Source organism: Astyanax mexicanus, unplaced genomic scaffold (assembly GCF_023375975.1).
Source record: "Astyanax mexicanus isolate ESR-SI-001 unplaced genomic scaffold, AstMex3_surface scaffold_41, whole genome shotgun sequence".
NCBI classification, from domain to species: Eukaryota; Metazoa; Chordata; class Actinopteri; order Characiformes; family Acestrorhamphidae; genus Astyanax; species Astyanax mexicanus.
Window position 1 is genome coordinate 770,212 of NW_026040051.1, and position 22,267 is coordinate 792,478.

General features: G+C 36.3%; 1 protein-coding gene across 2 annotated transcripts in view; it reads right to left on the bottom strand.

Moving 5' to 3' along the window:
* Positions 1-7,431: 7,431 nt before the first annotated feature.
* LOC111196333 (mucin-4) overlaps positions 7,432-22,267 on the bottom strand; it is a 47,939-nt gene continuing 33,103 nt past the window's right edge. For both annotated transcript variants that reach the window (XM_049473613.1, XM_049473612.1), the window contains exons 5-8: positions 10,737-10,854; positions 10,503-10,573; positions 8,458-8,501; positions 7,432-7,634 (exon numbers count right to left, since the gene is read on the bottom strand). In XM_049473613.1, the coding sequence (XP_049329570.1) occupies positions 10,527-10,573; positions 10,737-10,854 (165 nt within the window). In that variant the 3' untranslated portion in view covers positions 7,432-7,634; positions 8,458-8,501; positions 10,503-10,526. The remainder of the gene's footprint in view (positions 7,635-8,457; positions 8,502-10,502; positions 10,574-10,736; positions 10,855-22,267) is intronic.

Consider the following 22,267-nt stretch of genomic DNA (forward strand, 5'->3'; position numbering starts at 1 on the left):
TCCTCTTGGCTCCCAGCACGGGACATTTTTGATGCAAAATGAATGCCCCTGCCGCTTCCACAAGTGATCAATTGAAGGAGGGAGGTCTAATTCAGTGGTGAGGATTTGGTTCGACTCTCGGAAGGTCTGCTAAACTTCAGTTTGCTGCAAATTGTGCCGGAGAGAGGAGCCGATCAGCAGCGCTAACGTTAAAACATCTAATCTGTTCCACCACCTCAATCAGTTCCACTACATACAATATTTTCCTTATACTGGCTGAAGCACTTTTATAGCGTATGTTGTAAGTTATTTAAGTTATTTAAAGTTTATGAATCCTTTAGGTTTGTTTATTTGACGGGGATATCATGTTCCTTTTATGTTCATAAAGAGTTGTATTTTGGCTGAAGCACTTTTGTAGCTTATATTGTAACTAAGTTATTTATAGTTGATAAAGCCTATAGGTTTGTTTATTTGACGGGAAAATCTTGTTGCTTTTATGTGTATAAAGGCTTCTTTTATTCTTTATCCTAGTTGAAACACTTTTGTTTTGATCTGTTAAATTTGTTTACAAAAGACTAAGAAGCTCTGCTTCTATCCTAATTTAAAGTTATTTTTATTGGTAATAGTTATATTGGCTTATGTTTGACAGGGATGTCATGTTTTTATTTTGCTATATGCAAATAAAATTGAGCATTGATTTATCTTGACTATTTTTTATTTCTTAAGTATTATAATGTTTTCGTGAAAGGAGGTTTCAAAGACTTCAATTAAATTTTCAGACAGTAGTAGGTACATATTTCCATTGCAGGGATTCTTCGCAGTTTTCTGTGGCCTTCTAAGTATTTATATCGATATCGAAATTATATCGTATCGACCGAAATTAAGGAATATATCGTGATATGAATTTTGGCCATATCGTCCAGCACTATATGCTTCTATGTTACAGTATTATTTAACATAATTCTGATCATATTTCGCTCATTCAAACAGCACGAACACAGCCAGGATGTTCACGTTTTCGCATTTCCATCGCAAATCTGTGGTCAGGCACGTAGCCTGCTTGATCGTTACACTGAACATGGGCTTATTAAAAACGGTAAACGGTTGATTAATAAAACGGAGCAGTGAGTGTTAAAATGAACATAACATTGTAATGTTCTTCTGTCTCTTTATTTTCCTTATTCAGAACTTAACTTCTGCCCGCCCGTCAGGTTCACATAGTCAGGCTACCATTACCTCTGGTTTTAGTTTTAGTTTTTAGGAAGTGTTTAGATAATTATGTTATAGTTAAGGTTATAATAACGAAACTTGTTTTTTGTTCAAATGTTTCATTTTAGAATAAAAACGTTTGCACCGATTGTTAAGTGTTCAATCCAGTTCAGTCAAAAATAAACATTTTATGTTCAGATATTTTTATTTTTTTTTTTTCTTCCAAGTATCGTTTTGGTATCGAGAATCGTGATACTACAGTTGGTATCGGTATCGAAGTCAAAATGTTGGTATCGTGACAACCCTACTTTATATACCATATGAATAGTTATAGTTTGTTTATCTGACACTGTTTTGGTTCTTCTACTTCAGGATGAGTTGCTAGTTACAATAGCAAAATGTCTGCTATAGCACTCTTTTTTTTTTCTACTGTTTTGAAGCTGCTGTGTAATTACATATTGATGTTCAAGGTTCAGTTATTTATAAAGCAGAAGGTCCCATCCCATCTTTTACACTGTTTATTTTATCTATCTATCTCAACCCAGGTACTATTTTTTTTTTTTTTTTTCCATCTGTATGTCCATTTGATGAATGTTTGAATTGTATGCATATGTTGATTTATTCTCTTATTTTAGTGTCTTAAGATAATGGATGTTGCATGATTATGAATGTACTTGGTTGACTGGATAAGATGCACATTAAATGCTGGTTGGGTCAAAACTCTGCAGGGCCAGGAATTGTAACCACAGTTCCATTTCCTTCCCGTCACTTTTCACTTGAATGTAAAGCTCAACCTTGAATTGACTTCAGTCTATATTTGTGATGCCTTTTCACATACTGTACAGTGTAAAATTAAATTACCCACTTTTTTTGAAATGTGTAATTCTAAGTTTGTTTTATTATATTAATACTCGAACATGTTCACTGTTTTTGCTAAAATAATCTAAGCAAAAAAATAAATAAAAAATTTAAGGAGGAACAGAAAATACACATTTAAAACATTAGTTATGTCTTTTCAAAATGTAGGGAGTCTGTGCCAGCAAACTGTTTCTGTTTCTGTTTGTGGCATAGTCTGCTGGACCTAGTGTATAAACATCTGTGTTGTAGATGAGGATATGAGCTTTAACCCTCTGGACAGGGTACATTTTAGAGAAATATGAATATGGTAGACCTATTTATGGCAAATACCTTTACACCACACATGGTTCAAGACAAGGAGTCTAAAGATAAGTAAAGTTGAAATAACAAACACTGTTCATGAACAAAACCATCGGCATTTTAAAAGACAAACTTAAGGTACCATTTCCACCATTAGATAATTATGGAGTAATCCTTTTTTTTTTTATCAGGGATTAATTTTCGTTAACGATTTATATTAACAAATGTTTTATATTTTACTACAAACCAAGGTTGGTTCTCAGACACAAAGGAAATTATCTCCATCTTCTGTGCAATATCAATAAACTGAATGTTACATTTTAATTTAAATATCCACTTTGATTTCATATCCAATAATGAGCACTGCTATTGTTAGCTCATCCCAAAGGTGTCAACTGTGGTTGAGTTAAGGCTTTTTTGATGAGTGCTGGAGATTTTTTTATAGCAGGTTTAAAAGTAGAGGACAGAAACTTGTACAGAAGTCCTTGTGTATTTGCTACCTAGTAGTAACATTAACATATAAAAAAAAACTATATGGCGACCTACACTTTACACCTTATGACACTTTACATTTTACACCGTATTTATGAGATCCTATTGTAGATCCTATTGTGAGCACCACATACTAAGTGGTAAGCACCAGATAGTAAGTGGAAAGTATATTTCAGTGTGAAATGTTTTAGCTAGGTTAGCTACTGTTAATTACTTTATTTTATTGGGGAATATTGTAGGTAACGATAGCAAGCTAACTCTTAATAGATGTGCACAGAAAAAGATTTTGAGAACACACACACACTCAACTGCTACTTTCTCCCAAGCCTACCATATATTGTACAGAGAGCAATGAAAGCCTTAAAGCTAAGCTAACTTAGCTAGCATTAGGTTAGCAAGCTAGATCTTTGTAAATGCAGCCTACATTAGATAAAAAATGGCAGCTAAATAAATATGATTTTGATAACTGGATGGAGGAGCATGTGCACAGCACAACATAGCAGTCTGTGAAGTCAGGTATAGACAAGTGAATATAGTAAGTGGTGCTCACAAATAAAAGATCTAGCTAGCTAAGTTAGCATAGCTTTAAGGCTTTCATTGCTCTCTGTACAATATATGGTAGGCTTGGGTGAAAGTAGCTGCTGTGTGTTTGTGTGTGTGTGTGTGTGTGTGTGTGTGCGCGCGCCCAAAAGCTTTTTCTGTGCACATCTAATAAGAGTTAGCTGGCTATCGTTAGCTAACATTCCCCACTGAAATAAAGTAGTTAAAATTAGCTAGTATGTGGTGCTCACCACTTAGTAAGTGGTGCTCACCACTTTCTACGTAAAAAAAAAAATTAAAATACACCACGTCCCTTTAGGGGCTCCGTAAGTTCAGCTCGGTTGGATGAAGAGTGTCTTTATTTTTTGTCTCTCCACAGGAGCTCATTGGTTTTTAGGTCAGGACTTTGACTGGATCATTCTAACACATGAATAGTCTCTGTTCTAAACCAGTTCACTTTAGCTATGACTGTATGTTTCTGCAGACTCCAACAGGTTTTCTGTTAGGCATGCCCTATATTTAGCTCCATCCATCTTTCCATTAACATGCATAAAGTTTTGCTGAAGTATTTACCAAAACATTCACTGGAACTAATGCCAACCCATGAAACCAACCATATATAATAAGCATCCACTTGCCACCAAACTATACAGATGATACAGTCATCAGGCAGGTAATGTTTTCCTGGCATTATCCAAACCCAGTCTAATTAATCAGAGTGCTAAAGAGAGAAGCACGATGCATCACCATGAAAACAAATTCCACGAAGCTCGCAGTGCACAGTTTTTGTGCTGAAGTCAATGCCAGACAAGGTTTGGTATGCTCTTTAGCACTTGGACACCCCGCTCTGTAACTTTGTGGTCGGACAATTAATATCTGAGTTGCTGTGGTTAATAAACTCCTTCACTTTTTATTAATAACCAGGCACAGCAGGTGGAATATCTAGGACGAAGAAATCTCCCTTAGCTGACTAGTGCATCCTATTACTGTACCACACTGGAGTTCAGTGAGATCTTTAGAACCACACATTCTTTTACCAATGTCTGTGAAGGCTATGCATGACAACTTTATACATCAATAGGACAGAATAAAGCACCTTAATCCAGTGATTCCAATATTTTCCTCATATACAGTTGCAAGAAAAAGTATGTGAACCCTTTGAGATTACTTGGATTTCTGCAATTCTGCAGATTAATCATTAAATGTGTTCTGATCTTCATCTAAGTCACAACAATAGACAAACAGAGTCTGCTTAAACTAATACCACACAAACAATTATGTTTGCATAATTGTATTGAACACATGTTAACATTCACAGTGAGGGGGAAAGAAGCTTTAGATTTAATAACTGGTTGATCTTCCTTTGGCAGCAAAAACCTCAACCAAATGTTCCCTGAAGTTGCAGATCAGACCTGCACAACAGTCTGGAGGAATTTAAGACCATTCCTCTTCACAAAACTTCTTAATTGGGTTGAGGTCAGAACTCTCCAGAAGGTGCTGTGTTTATTTCTGTTGAAGCCGTTCGGTTGTTGATTTACTTCTATGTTTTGGGTCGTTGTCCTGTTGCATCATCCATCCTCTGTTGAGCTTCAGTTGGGAGGCAAATGGTCTTAAGTTTTCCTGCAAAATGTCTTGGTAAACTTGGGAATTAATTTTTCCATTGATGACGGCAATCTGTCCAGGCCCTGAGACAGCAAAGCAGCCCCAAACCATGATGCCCCCTCCACCATGTTTCACATTTGGGTTGAGGTTTTGATTATGGTGTGCTGTCTTTTTTTCTCCACACATAGCGTTGTGTATTCCTTCTAAACAACTCAATTTTGGTTTCATCTGTTCACAGTATATTTTGGCAGTACTGCTGTGGAACATCCATGTGCTCTTTTGCAAACTTCAAATGTGCAGCAATGTTGTTGTTTCTTTTTTGACAGCAGTGGCTTTCTCTGTGGTGTCCTCCAATGAACTCCATACTTGTTTAATGTTTTCGTTATTGTAGATTTGTCAACAAAAATGTGAGCATGTTCCAGAGATTTCTGTAAGTAAGTCTTCAGCTGACACTCTAGGATTCTTCCTCACCTTATTGATCATTCTGCGCTTTGCTCTTGCAGTCATCTTTACAGGAAGACCACGCCTAGGGACAGCAACAGCAACAGTGCTGAATTTTCTCCATATGTAGAGCGTCTGTCTTACCGTGGACACATGAACATCAAGGCTTTTAAAGATTAGTTTGTAACCCTGTCCAGCTGCTATTAAACAATTCTTGAAATTAGGTTTTCTGAGAGCTTTTTTGTGTGAGGCATGATTCATATTAAGCCTCAATGCATCTTAAGAACAGCAATCTCAAAACCGGTGTTTTTTTATGGGGCAGGGCAGCTTTAACCAACACATCCAATCTCATTACATTGATTGGACTCCAGGTTGGCTGAATCCTGGCTCCAATTAGCTTAAATTAACTTAATTAAAAATGTGTTAGACAGAACACATTTAATGACCAATTTATGCAGAAATCCAAATATTTCTATAGGGTTCACATACTTTTTCTTGCAACTGTATGTTAAAGTTCCTTAAAGCACTGTTTTTATTTTATTTTATTGTTTCACTTTTAAGCATTAAGTATCTACAAGAAAACAATTTGAACACACTTTCCCATTCAGTGTTTTTCTATTTTCTTTATTTATAAGATTTTATTCAAGCCCAGTTGAGATAGTTTGAGATGAGTTGGACTGAAGGCAAAGCAGCAGAATAAATACTCAGCAACTCTGGGACCTCCTTTAGGTATTTTGGAAAACCATACCAGTTGAGCACTTCATGAAAGCTGATTAAAAATGCTATGGAAAGCTATCATCAAAGTAAAAGGGGACTACTTTTCAACAATACACAATTTAAAGCATGTTTCTGTTTTCTGCATAATTCCATTTGTTTCTTCTTAGTTTTGATGTGTTCAGTAGTAATCTAAAATGAAAAACATACAAATAAATCACACTGAATGGGAAGGTGTGTCCAAACTTTTGACTGGTTGTGTATTCTAAACATTCTAAGCGCATCAAAGCACAGTGGCAAAGTCTTTATAGACTAATCAGGTCATGCGGTGGCCATCTTGGCAAAGTCATGCAATAGCCTCCTATCTGTGTGAGTGGGGGGAGACCAAAACACTGACAAACCAAAGGTCAGATTACAGAAACATATTTTAAATCACTGACAAATAAATTTTATGATCAGTTTATAGCACCCTGATTCACAAATGCACATAAAATATATATTTTTTTATGACTACTCCGCCTGCACACAATTCCACAGCCAGTGGGGCTTCCACGTCAGAACGCTGGTCCTTTTGCTCTTGGCACAAGCAGTAGGCTGATTGGCTCTTTTTGTTGGAGAGCGGGACTTTACTCTTGAACAGACACCATGATTAGTGCTGGCAGTGGTCTGTCTCCTCATTAACGATGTCTCTGACAGTGTGTGAATGTGATCATGTGACCTTATTTACAGAACTGAGGTGTGCTGAATATAAAACCAATTTCTTCTGATAGTGTATTTTTTTGCATCTACAAGTCTGGTTCCACTCATTTAAAAATTTAGAATTAAACATTTTAAACAACTGTAATGTTTACATTGTATATGCCCAGTTAAAATACAAGTAATGAAATCAGGATTTTACAATAAAAGTCATAAATCCTCCATCACAACAAGAAATGGAAACTTTATTTTAAATGATTTAACAGATTTTTTTTATTTTTGGATTTTGAATATTCAAAACTGGTCTTTGCACTAATGTGTTAACTTCATTCTTTACTTTAAATTTTTATTTCTTTTTCTTGTTTATTAATAGCAAAAACAACAACATATTATTCACAATAACATATTGAACATTTTCCTTTACTTCCAGTGCTAACATGACAAGCATTTCTTGCTAGCAACAAAAAAAATAAAAAAATAAATAAAAACTATTTGGGTTCTCCATTTGTGTTATATGCCTAAAGTGTAAGAATCAATTAGTATTCCAAAGCTGCATAGGGCAAGAAAAATGGGCTAGTTATTACACAATCAACACTCAAATTGTGTCTGCAATTACTTTTTATTTTAAATGAACAGATATGAAAGTTTCCAGCAGGGAAAAAACAATCCCCACTTCCCCTTTATTTGCAAATGAAAGGCACTGGAAACAAACAGATACAAATTTTATAGATCAGTGTACTATTTCTAATCAATCACCACCAAATTCATCAGATGGTTCCCATGTGTCCTTCCACGCCAAACCACTGCAAAACAAAAAAGTGAAACAAAAATTAGAAAATGTATCCATTTATGTACTGACAGTTCTTTCAACATTTATAAATCATTTTTCAGCCCCACTGATCATATTTTCACTCATAATTCATGACCGCAGCCTGCGGCCGCACTGGACGTCCAACTCCGCCTTCCCGCAGGCTGCATTCAGTAGTACCACATTGTCCGCGTCACGCCTCGTCAGTCTCGGGAGCTTAGTACACACAGTATTTAAGCCGGAAGGCGCAGAATGTTTTTATATTGGTAAAACACTTTATTTAAAATCAGAATAAAAAAAATATTATTAATCGATAGAAATTGTATATTAGTTAAAACATCCGAATAAATCTGAATAAAAAACAACAGCTAACTGCCCCGTACACTGGCCACTTCCGTTCAGAGGTGGAGCTAAGACATGACGCTAACAAAGTGGGCGGGACTGGGCAGAATGACGCTGATAATGTGGGCGGGGTTGGATGCGCTGGACGTCCAGCTCAGCCTTCCCGCAGGCTGCAGTCAGTACCCTCTCAACTGCAGTTCTATATCTGTTTCTCAGCGTACTTTATTATCCTCCTTTCACCCTCTTGATTAATTCTCAGGACGCCACAGGTCAGACCACCACAGACCAGCTATTATTTGAAGGGTGGATTTAGGCAATCACGCACATATTTATTTTGTCTTATTTACTGCTGATTTTCCATTGCAGATTAAAGAACCCTATTAAACAAAATTCAATATCAACTAAATATATTAAATTTAAAGCAAGCAAGACTGTTTTTATTTAATGAGTTGTATTGTTTTGAAGTACTCACTTACCATCCAGAACATGGTTTCCAGCGGACAAGGACCTCTTTCTTGCCCTTGAGGAAAAACAAACATTAAAGTTATAGGAAATTTAATAACAGGGTGAACGGACCAGTCAGTAGACTTACGTATGGTAATACATAAAATATCTGATACTAAAATATAATTGGTTGAGGCACATTTGAAGCTTTTAGAAAATTAATAATTTATGCACAGATTATACGGTCATAGCCAAAAATGTTGGCCCTTGATTTTTGGTCCCATAAAAATGAAGTTTATCTCCCAAAAAATGATTGCAACTCCACATGATTTGTTATAAACATGTTCCTTTCGTTTGTGTGTATTGGAACTGCACAAAAAACAGCCAGATTTGCTATTTCACGCAAAAATCAAAAAATGTGCCAGACAAAATCTTTGGCACCCTCAACTTAATATTTGTTTGCATACCCTTTAAAAAAACATTATAAATCAATCACTTCCTGTAAACATCAACAAGTTTCTTACACCCATCAACTGGAATTTCACACCATTTTGTAAACTGCGCCACTAATAATTCTAATAATTGAAAGGATTCTTTTCCCAACAGCAATTTTAAGATCTCTCTACAAGTGATCAAAGGGATTTAGACTTATTGGTGGCCAATCCAGAAGTCTCCATCACCTTATTTCCATCCATCTCTACGTGTATTTTGAAGTACTGTATGTTTAGGGTCATGGTCTTAATGCAAGACCCATGACCTAGAACACAAATCCAGCTTTCTGACACTGGGCCCTACACTGGCTGCGTCCAGAAACTTTTGCTACTCCTCCTCTCCTACTCCTCCTTCCCCAGAAAAAGGTGGAGGAATAGAGGAGAGGAGGATGAGGAATAGAAGGAAGGAGCTGTAATTGGGGAAATGGGACAGACATGTTCGAGACCATGACATAACTTCGATCGATTTCGATGAAATATTGAAATCGTGACACCCCTAATAATAAAACAAGTTATTTTATATGATTTTCTGAGAGAAATACTTCATTTCCAGGGAATAAAAGGTGCAAACCGCCTCGTCCATGACTGTAACTCTGACTTATATGGTTACATGTAGAGCTCTCTTTTAAATCTTTTTAAAAATTATTTAATGAATCTAGTTAATTATATGCCTATATTGTATGCATCCTTTTTTGCTATTAACATTTGTTTAAACAGTAAAATGTAAATACATTTCAGCATTGCAGTAAATGTAAGAATGAATGAACTGGACTTCAACATATCATTATTCCAGATGCATAAGATATATTTTTAGGTAACTATCATCCAAATTAAACAATATTTAAACAATCCCTTCCCTACTTCTCAAACGCTAAAAATCAGACAACATATTGTAAGTACTTTATGCCAGCCTGCTTCTCACTACTTCCATTCAAATTCAGTACACTTTTAACTGAATCTGAGTCTGCACTCTTACTCTGAGAAGGGGCATAATGAGTCCTGTTTATCTGCATGAAGTACAGCAGATTTTTTTATTAAACTCAGAATGGGATATTGTACAGCACTTTTTACAAACCTCACCTGCATCACAGTGCTGTTACACTACAGTTCTGATCATCTGCTCTGGAATGCTTTTGCTACACACACTCATGCATAGCAGCCACCTACCATTATTTGCCATTACTTAAACATGTTGATGCATGTTTTGCTAATTAACTTATTGACATTGTTAATGTGAATGAGTCGACGCCACTGTACTTCGAAATGTTATGTTTGTTGCTTGTAGAAGTCAACTTTCATTTCAAAAGAATAGTAACTCAATTACAATGAATCAATTACAGCTGGCTTTCTGTACATTAAACTTCACTGATAAAATGACATTTTAACAGGGTTCATTCACTTTTCAACTAATAAATTTCCATGACTTTTCCAAACCTGCAAATTTTCATGACCGTACATTCTTTAAAATATCTGTGCAGACGTGACACGTTGGAAATTGCTGTTTTCAAATTCCATGACTTTTCCAGGTTTTTCATAAGTGAACGAACCCTGTTTTAAACAAAAATGATCACAGACCATGTACTCACCTCCCTTACTCTCCTCCTAATGATCTACTCATACGGGTATGTGTCTGCATTCAAGTGTATGGTACACTCCTCTATAAGATTACAGAGAATTAAATTAACATGTATCTCATTCTATTTATTCTGTATTTACAAAAATATGTTGGACAGCTACACAAACCCATGCCTGATAAATATGCATAGAAATTTTATTTTAGGTTACTGAACAATAATGAAATATAAAACGTAATAATTTACCTTGATTTTTTTTCCTTTTATTGTTCGGCACATGTTTTCTGCAACGGTCAGAATTGTCAGAAGGATGCTGCTTTTCATCTTGGGCTGGAATGCTGGACATCAATTCCTGTTTAGAGAGCTGAAAAACAAATATAAACATGATTGCCATCAATTACATTGCTTGTAGACATGTGTAGTGGATTAACCAGAGGATTTCTTCATGGCTTGGACACACACACACACTACCCCCATCTTATGGTCTAAAAGGAATGTTCTAACTTTACAATCACCCCCAGAAGAACACTCTAGAAGCCTTGGAGTAATCTTTTTCAAACAACCTTAAATTTCAAAATGACATTTACTGACTATTTCTTCACTCAGCCTCGCTCGAGAGCCCTAAATGCGAGTTTAGGGTAAAATTCTGTTTACATTCCTCCAAGTCATAAACCTCGGAGTTAATGTAAACATTTGGAACATTTGCAACACCATCACTAGGACGGGACTGCGGACTTAAGAGAGTGTCAAAACTTAATTAATGCCTTGGAAATTGTTAATTCACCAAATGTTATACCAATTTAGGGGTTTGTGCCTAGTTATTTCTGCAATCACTTAGAAATAAGATTAATGAAATTAAGAGAAATGTACGGAGCCCCGGAGGGGCCGTGGATAAAAAAAATAATTAAATCGTGCTCACGTTTTGCTATTCGTGCTCACGTTTTCTTTAAATCGTGCTCACGTTTTGCTATTCGTGCTCACGTTTTCTTTAAATCGTGCTCACGTTTTGCTATTCGTGCTCACGTTTTATTTTAATTCGAGCAAACGGTTTGAATGCACATTTTGAAAAAAAAAACTTTCCAGACATGCTTTCCTCCTGCACACAAGACGGCTAACTGACCCCTGAATGTGGTCTGTTTTGTTATAATGGACAGAGATTCGCTTATTCGATTTTATTTTGACTTGAATATGCCTTATGATGACATTGTATCTTCGCTTGCACAGCAAGGCATCTCAATCAGCAAACGGCAGCTGAAGCGGTTTCTTCGGGTCAGTGATCTCTATCGACGGCGGTATGACAATATAGAAGAGGTCATTGATTTTATAATTGATCAACTGCAAGGTTCTGGTAGAATGCATGGGTTCCGGTGGATGTACACTAAGTGTGTCAGAAGAGGCATACGGGTCAGGAAAGAAGATGTGAGGATTCTTTTGGCTCTTCTCGACCCCGTAAGCTCTCAAGCTCGCCAAAGACGTCGTCTTAGTCGAAGACTGTATTTCTCTGAGGGTCCTAATTTCATATGGCATGTTGATTCATACGACAAACTCAAACCATATGGGATATGCATTAATGGATGTATCGATGGATTCTCTCGAAGGATTATTTGGTTGAAGGCATCCTATACCAACAGCAACTCCAAAGTTATTGGAGGATTTTTTGTGGAGGCAATAGAGCGTTTTGGAGGTTGCCCGCGGCTTGTACGCTCGGATATGGGCACAGAGAACGTGACAATAAAGGATATCCAGATGTATCTGCGGCGAAACAATGAGGATGACAGAGCTGGTAATGCAAGCTACATCACAGGAACAAGCACAGCAAACTAACGAATTGAGAGCTGGTGGGGACAGATGCGGAAGGCGGGCGTAGAGCACTGGATCCAACTGTTCGGGGAACTTAAGGATGAAGGACTGTTCAGCGGGGATTTCTTGGACAAAGCTCTGGTGCAGTTTTGCTTTATGGCAATAATTCAGGTAAGATATTGGATTAAGCCACATTCCGTGTAAAACGTATTTTATGGTAAAGAGTTGTAATGTAAATTTCATGATTCTTTTAGGATATTATGACATCTGTTCTGCACTACGAACATTAGTAATGTACATGCCCAGATAGAAAGTCTCAGGCCACATGGGCAAATACTGATTTGCAAAGACAGATCATTGGTTTAACATCCAAGCTGTTAACATTCAGATTCTTGTTTTTTTTAGTACTGCTTCAGATGTTTATATACTACAGCTAAGGAAATATGATAAAATAAAAAATCACTTAAAAAAATCAAACACCAATAGGCTTAGAACAATTTAAAAACAAAAATAGGCACAACATGGCATAAGGGTATTTTACAAAAAGCTGTAAAACTGTGATGTTTTATATATAACATATAAATCAAATTTGAAGCACCCGCAACACAACCAAAAGTATATGCTTAGATGTATGAAAACTCCTGAAAATCAGATTAAATAAGCTACGTTTTTCAGATATTATTATTATTATTATTATTATTATTATTATTATTATTAAATGTTTGCCACCTATATTTTTGTTCCTATTTGAATTTCATTAATGAAATGGTTCCACAATTAAAACCTAAATGCCAGTGGTCAATACAATGTTCAATTGTGTGTGTGTGTGTGTGTGTGTGTGTGTAAAATAAGAAAAGAACGAAATTAATAATAAAAAAAACAAATAACACAATATTATGATACTAATATAATACTTATAATAAGCATGATGATAACGATAATAGTATTATTATTACTAGCGCATAGGCTTAATTGGACATAATGACCTGACTGGGATTTGTAAAATAGGCCAGACAGCGCATTTATTTTATGTATTTTATCTAATTATAAATTATTTTAGTCTATTTCATTTATTAAAGAAGAGTACATTAATAAACGAAATAAAAAACGTAATATATAATAATAATTAAAATATAAAATAAATAAAAATAATACATCTTCTTTAGTAGAAAAAATAAAACATTTAATTATTTCCACGAACAATTGAAATAAGTCAACATTTTTATTATTTTTAGATTAAAATAAAAACGGCATGCCTAAAAGTTACTAAACAATTATGCAGCATAACCCAGCCAGGCCCGGAGTGGCTAATCGGGAGATTCGGGAGGATTCCCGATGGGCCGGCTCATGTCAATCTCGAGTTTTGGCCGGTTGGACGGAAAAAATAATTTTAACACTTATCTGTCCCTTATCTAATCTTATTCTTGCATTCATTTCCATTCAACTACGAATGCATTCTCTATTCATCTGACAGCACAGCCCCTACTTCGCAGTAGATTAGATGGGTTCAACCATCTGAGGGAATTCTCCCCAACCAAATGTTTGAGTTGGTTGTGCCCACTAGTGGTCTTTTCAGGAGCGATAAAATTAAATATAGCAACATAATAGCACGAAGCGTCAGTCGGCTGTGATGGAGGGTAAAAAGAGGCCAGATATGTAAATAATCTTGAATTGTCAGCTATTGCGCAACGTTTGCAGTGTCGACTTAGCGTAGTTTATTTTAGCCCAATACACATCATCAAATCTGGCCGCCGACGGGCCAGAAATATGTCATAATTAATACCTGGCTGTGTTTATGAATAATTATAGACACCCAATATGCTATTTTTAAGCTTAGAATCTCTACTTTTCAGTTATCTAGCCTATTTACCTCTATATCTTTTCAGAAAATAAACATTTATGGCGAAATATGCCTTGTTTATTAGAATTATGATTATTAATTTCCATATTTACATTTTTTGTACGTATAATTTTTGATCCAATGCGGACATATACATCATTCGATCCGCCTAAACCTCCGGATTACGGAACAATATACGGAACTTTTTACTGTAGGATGTACGGTTCCTGAATTAGAGCCGAAAATGTGCTTATACTTTTAACCGCAGCTTTTTGATCCGCCGGGGTTCACTTCAGGACACGCGCTCACACACCCAGCCCCCACCCCGTGCTCACCTCACACTCCAGCCTCAAACTCCGCTCCACAAACAAGCAGATCCACCAAAACAGTCTCTAGGAATCCTCATTTATATCCAAACAGTGCTTGAAGAAATTTGAGCCATAAAAAATCTATATCTATTTTAATCGGCTGTAATACAACTTTTATACCCGTTTATACAGCTACCCGTATATAATTTACATGGACGAAAAGCTTAAAGTCAGGTCTTATCAAATATGTGTCGGCCGACTCTGTCGGCCAATCAGGTGGCGAGTTCTGCACGGGGAGAATAGGGGCTTGTTACTTTATCTGATTGAAATTTGAATGAAACATGTTTAATTGAAGGGTGTTCTCTTAGCTTACCAAAATATACTTGAACTTGTATGCAGTAAAAATGCATTGTATCCAATTCATTTATTCAAATTCCTCTACCCAGCTAAAATAATATCTTATTTTCGGCAGCTTGTATTTCTCATTAAATATTAATCAAATTCAGCTGTACACAAATGAATAACACATCTGTGACAAACCTGTGTATTTGCTCCACAAATAAATTGACCGGAGTCAAGCTATCCGCGCTTCGGAAATTCCCAGTCAAGTCATCCGCGCTTTAAATTTAGATGCGCCTATACTCGCGATATTACGGTAAACAGAAGCGCAGGCGGAGAGCACGCTGAAAAACACAGAGAAGGGGGAGACCGACACGTTTCAGTCGGTTATATTGATTTAGACATACATTAAGCCCAAGAACGAGAAGAAACGGATTAAAATAACTCACCTCACTGCAGATTTTGTGCAGTACATTATCTATGTGACATAGTACCATAGCAATCCCATCATTTTTTGAGAGAGAGAGTTTTATATTAAAATTATTTTTTTCAATCCATGCTTCAAATTAAATTTCTCATGAGTTTCCCAAAATGTCTAAACAGATCCATTACCTTGTAAAAGAGTCCATCTAGGCTATAACTGCTGCAAGTGTGGGCAAATTGCACTGTATTGTTTATTTTATATTATTTAAATGATTTATTATTCATGCTTAAAATTAAATTTCTCAAGATTTTCCCATAATGCCAAAACACTTCCACTACCATTTGAAAGAGTCTGTCTTAGGCTATGACTTCTGCAAGTTTGGGCAAATTTCACTTTATTTTTTATTTTATATTATTTTTAATGTATATTATTCATATTCAAATTAAAATTTCTCATGATTTTACCATAATGCCAAAACAGGTCCATGACTATTTGAAAGAGTCCAACCTAGGCTATCACCTCTGCAAGTTTGGGAAAAATTCACTGTACTGTTTATTTTATATTAATTTTAATGTATATTATTCATATTTAAAATTAAAATTTCTCATGATTTCCCATAATGCCAAAACCGTTCCACAACCATTTGAAAGAGTCTGTATTGTTTATTTTATATTAATTTTTTTTTTTTCATACTTAAAATAAAATTTCTCAAGATTTTCCCATAATGCCAAAACAGGTCCACTACCGTTTGAAAGAGTAGGTCCTAGGCTATCACCTCTGCAAGTTTGGGCAAATTTTACTGTATTGTTTATTTTTAATACTTGCTAGTATTAGATGTAAATTCATTCTCCAATAAGCCATCACAAGGCATCACTGTGAGGCAATCCTATCAGTTCCTCAGGCTATCAGAACTGCATATTTCTGAAGGTTTCACTATAGATAGCCCCTTGCACTTGAGGTATTAGATTTAAAAATTGGTTTTAAACTCACACCCCCTGTTTCTAGCACAGGTGTCTTTAACAGGTGATTTCTAGACTATACTGTTTAGAAATATGCTGAGCAGTCTAATGGTGGAACAGTTCAGTGAACCCAAAATGAAATATCATTTGGTTAGAGGATTGACCCAGGCCACAGGATTCAAGGGGAAATACTGGCTACCTCACAAGACCACAAGGAAAAGGAGAACTTAGGCAAACTTTGCTGTACTTTTAGTTTTATTTTATTTTTTTGGCATTATGTTAAAATGTTATTTTAAGCATGAATTTAAAAAAATTACATAAAATAAACAGAACAGTGAAATATACCCAAACGTGCAGAGGTGATAGCCTAGGACAGACTCTTTCAAATGGTAGTGGACGTGTTTTGGCATTATGGGAAAATCTTGAGAAATTTTATTTTATGCATGAATAATAAATCATTTAAATAATATAAAATAAACAATACAGTGCAATTTGCCCACACTTGCAGCAGTTATAGCCTAGATGGACTCTTTTACAAGGTAATGGATCTGTTTAGACATTTTGGGAAACTCATGAGAAATTTAATTTGAAGCAATGATTGAAAAAAAATAATTTTAATATAAAACTCTCTCTCTCAAAAAATGATGGGATTGCTATGGTACTATGTCACATAGATAATGTACTGCACAAAATCTACAGTGAGGTGAGTTATTTTAATCCGTTTCTTCTCGTTCTTGGGCTTAATGTATGTCTAAATTAATATAACCGACTGAAACGTGTCGGTCTCCCCCTTCTCTGTGTTTTTCAGCGTGCTCTCTGCCTGCGTTTCTGTTTACCGTAATATCGCGAGTATAGGCGCATCTAAATTTAAAGCGCGGATGACTTGACTGGGAATTTCCGAAGCGCGGATAGCTTGACTCCGGTATAAATTGCGCTGTGCTACTCACCCGCTTGATGTGGATATTGGAGGTCTGATGGACCCAAAAAGATCATAAACTATTATTACAAACCCGAACACGATTTTAACACCACATTTGGTAGTAAGAAGTCTGATAAAATTGGCCCAAGTTCGAGCTGGGCATGGACCAGGATCACGCAGAGAAACTAAACTCCACGGCCATAATTCCAGCTCATGCATGTGCAGATCCCCATTATCTTATAAGAGGAGTTAATTTGTAAAAACGAAACAGCAGGTCAGTTTCCTCTGCTAGACACGACCATTTAACTGCGCTGCGGAAGCGCACCTGGCGCAACATCTGTCAAAATGACCCACATTTTCTATGGACCTTCATGTATGGCTGAGAGTTTTTATGATATATCTTAGCAATAAATTAATTCAGTCATTAATTATCCAAGGTATGCCTCAATTAACTTGTTTTTAATCACAGTACATCCTTATTTTATTTTTTCCTTTCTTAATTTTTGAATAAAAGCCATTCACTATACCCCTCTAATGCACACAAATCAAAATGACCCGCATTCATTTTATTAATTTAAAGAATAAAGTCCTTAAACAAAACAAATAGTAACGTGTTATATAGTACAACAGTTTATATACAACTGATTTTGTAAACAACAGTAGATTCTGATTTTTATACAGAGATTGTGTAAATAATAATAATTAGGGCTGGAACCGAATATTCGGGTATTCGGATATTCGCTTTGAGTAGGTATTCGTTTTTAATTTTGGTATTCTGATATTTGTTTTTTTCCTTTTCTTAGCTCCACCTCCCGCTAAGTCCAAGTCAAGTCTCAAGTTTCTTCTGGCGAAATAAAAGTCAAAGTATTACTCCGTGAGGCAGATAAGGGCCTGCTCTTTAAAATAATGGAAAATTAATAACAAAATAAATAATAAAAATAAATATGAAAATGGAAAATAACTAACCAAAAGCCCAATAAAATGTAATCAAACGAATTTCAAAAGATCAAAAACGAAAAACTCAGCAGAAGAGTAGAACAATAACATAATTAGGGGTGGGAATCTCCAAGCACTTTACGATTCCATTCGATTACGATTCAAAGGTCTGCGATGCCATTATAAAAACAATTATTGATGCATCTTGGTAATACATTCTCTGTAGCAATACAGAATGAATTAACTTCAATTTTATTTCCATTTGAAAACATTCCATTTTATTTTATATTTATATTAAATCAAATGGCAAGGAGAGCACACATTCCAGAGAACCGAACAAAGAAATAAAAACTAAAAAAGTACACCTGTAGCGCCTCTGCCAGCAGCTAATAAAAAAATGTTTGTAAAATATGTATCTAAATTAACATCTGCAGACAGGAGAGTCAAAATGCTGGGTCACTTCTTATTGCTGCATTAGACAAGATATACTCTGTGGAGGGCTTTGCTTCCAGGGTTTTTACAACATACTACAATGTTAAAGCTAAACAATAATTAAAGCATCTATAAAAAATGCAAAATAGACCACAGTGACATCAGGTCAGTGTGTGGCAATGCAAATGTAGCTACTACTGCAAGTTCTTATGAAACAACATACGATTCTGTGGCAATAGAATTTCCCGCGGTGCACGCCGGTCCGGCGAGCGACTGAAGCTAGGCTAATCCGCCGTGACCTCCCCGCGGCGCAGGGCGGCCCAGCCAGCGACTGAAGCGCGGCTGCTCCACCCCGGCGCACTCCGGCCTGACCACTCAGTGCGCCGCGGTGGAGCAGTCGCTTGCCGGGCCGGCGAGCAATGTTCTCAGATAACGTTTAGAAAATCGATTTTTGTCATTTGTGAATCGATTCAGAATCGTTCATGTTTCGCAAGAATCGAAAATTTCCCGCACCCCTAAACATAATATTACAATATTATTGCGTCTGGACAAGTAAGCAAAGCTATGCGCTTTTTCAAATTTTGTTCTGCTGAACAGAAAGAGTTCTGCATACTAGAGTTTAGATTATCTGCCTGAAATGGAGCCTGAGCCCAAACCTGAACATGAGCCTGAACCCAAGCCCGAACTCGAGCCTGAGCCCGAGCTTGAACGCCAGCCTGACTGACCCCCTGCATGAACTCGGACCGGCCGGACTGGCCGAGAAACTGATCCTGTCGGGTCAGAAAATGGTCTTTGTTTTAACGTAACAAATCACTGTGATTTTTGTGATGTTTCACCAGTTACAGCTCAGCAGCACGTTTAAAGCTCAATGCATGAATTAATTGGTGTGCTGAGCACGGCGCGTGCTCGCAGAGGGGAGGGGGGGGGGTTTAGGGGGATTTGGCGCATCTGTCAAGCAAGCTAATGGACAGTTTTGGGGGCAGAGATGAATAAGTACAGTAGGTACATCTCAGATTTATAGTTTAATGCTCCACTAAATTAGTGGCTTTAAAATGGGCTGCGGCTGGGGATGGTTGGGCAGACGTGCATGATCCAGTCAGTTCTGGCAGGATTTTTTCTGCCTACAGGCTGCATTTGACGAACATCTAGCAGCTCCTCAGTCAGACAACAGTGTCAGCATATAAATCGCATGTGCTTTCCTACAGGACAAACCATTCAAAAGTGCAGATGAACTCATTATAAAACACACAGTGTCTGTCTGGCTTAAAATACTTATAGGTACAGCTTTTAAATTAATAAATCAACATTCATTAAAAAGATCAGTGAGAAGTTATGTATGCTAAATGACAAATAATTTAGCTAGAAGCTCATAAGCTAATAACATTTAATAATAACAGAAAAATAGATATGACATTGGAAAATAACCAACTAAAGTGAGCTCAAAATGCTATGAGAAATATAATCTAACAAATTCAAAAATATAAATTCTAAATATTGAACTGCAGGCAGTAAAAAAAAAAAAGAATACTACAAAAAAACGCAAAGAAAATAACCGATAGAACATAACGAACAGAAAAAATAAATATGGAATTGGAAAATAACCAACTAATCTAAGCTCAAAATGCTAAAAGTAATAAAATCTAACGAATTTCAAAATATAAAATCGAAATATTGCACTGCAGCAGTACAAAAGCCTAAGTGCTTAAACAAACTGAATTAAGTGGGCCTTGAGTTGCATTTTGTTTGTATTTTAATCAGTCTTTTTAAAAACGAATATTGGAATATTGGCTGCCAATCAGTGCCGAATATCCGGAGCTCAGCCCTAATAATAATAATAATAATAATAATAATAATAATAAAAAGTTTTTATAAAAAGAACATTCCTGCATCACAAAATGGATTTTATGAGCTACGTAAATAATAAACACCATTGCACTTAGCTAAGTACAGTTCTTATGACTAATTTATTTTTTGTTATAGTTAGCTAACTAATACAGAGCAGTCAACAGCTAGCTTATAATTAAAATAATTACTTTTAACATTTTATTAAAGATGCTTCATTTAAACTCTGCCTATGGTGTCTGCATTTGGGTCTACCCGCTTAACCACCCTGTAAACCACCCTGTGTGTGTGTGTGTGTGTGTGTGTGTGTGTGTGTGCGTGCCTGTGACAAAATAATAAACAATTATAATAAATAAAGTTTCAAAAACTGAATAGGTGTTAGCTGTCATCAGATATTTTATAAAGTTATGTTGAAACAATTGAAAGCAATACTGAGTTAGCTGTGTGACGAGTAATTTAGGAATACATTGGATACTGAATAACTGTGTCATGGTGTGCACAGAATACAGACACTCGCAGATGCAGTAAAACGGGTTGTTTATTAATAAACAGGTTAGAAAAAAGGGTAGTCCTACAAACAGGGTTAGAGCACCGGTAAACAGAAGCAACGTAGGAATAACCATACCAGGAGTGAGAGACAGTCCAGAGTTCAAACAGGAGCAAGCCAACATCAGAGGTAATCCAAAATCGAAAAACAGTCCAGGTCATACACAGAAAAAATCCACAATCAGAGATAATCCAAAAATCGGCGTCGAGAAAAAAAAAAACAAGGTCATACACGAAAGTAACAGAGACAAGCGATAAGTAACGCTTAGTAATGAGGAAGATCCAACAATACCCGGCACAGGAGTGTATGAGAGGTGTCCTTAAATAGTGCCTGACTTAATATTCTGGGCTTCCTGGTTGGAGCAGGTGAGGTGACATGTGACTAGGTGTGTGTGTCAGCGGGTGGTGCGTTCTGGGTAATGTAGTTGTTAGACTGAGAACCTCTGTCAGAGCTGGGTGCGTGAGAAACAGAGGAGCTAACAGCACCAGATGTGACAAACTGAATAAATTTATTGCTAAGATATATTATTGAAACACTCAAGGGAATGGCAAGTGAGACAAGTTTAAGCAAATTAGTCTGGAATAGATTTCTGTGAATTTATGTAAACAGAATCCAGAGTGAAAGGTGGTCTGTGCTATTGAATATGTACATGCCCAGCAGAATCAGACATTAATTAGTGCAGAAAAATAAATATCACAAATCAATATTTAACTTTAGCCTGGTTATTGTTACTCAGATCTCAAAGTTCCTTGGTTTTGAAACCTCCTTAAGCAATTGATATGTATTCGGAAAGGGTGTTTAATGTTTAAACCATTCACCATCACTTTCTGAACTGTCTTTACAGGAAGAGCTCGACCAGATTTCTGATGTTTGGAATGCCCACCGTATTCGACCTTCCAGAAACACAAATGTACCAAGTGGGATTCCTAATGTCATGCACCTTGCACCACATCTGTGGAATACTGAAGACCTTCTTGTTCCAGTTTGTGAAGATGAACTGGTCACTTGCAAAGAATGTTGCCAGTTTTTGACCTCAGTTACATGTGATGGAGACGTGTTTGACCTGTGTTCCTTATTTTTAGAGGACTCAAGATTAGCTTTTCCAGTCACGGAATCACAAGCACTGGACTTGTATTTGTCTTTGAAGGACTGGGTACATGCCCAATTACAAGATCCATAACTTCCATATCGTGTTAGTAAAGATCAGTAGATCCTATAACATCCCTACGTAGTGTATATAGGGAGAGACTAGAACACTGACAAGAAACACTTCTGTCATGGTTTTAACTGCTAAAAAATATAAAGAAGTACCATGAGACTATAAATACACAGTGTCAATGTTTTTTGTTAACATTTTGTAACAATTTTTATTTGAGACAAATGATGTCAGTTGACATACAAAGGTACAATACAGATGCAATGAACAATGTT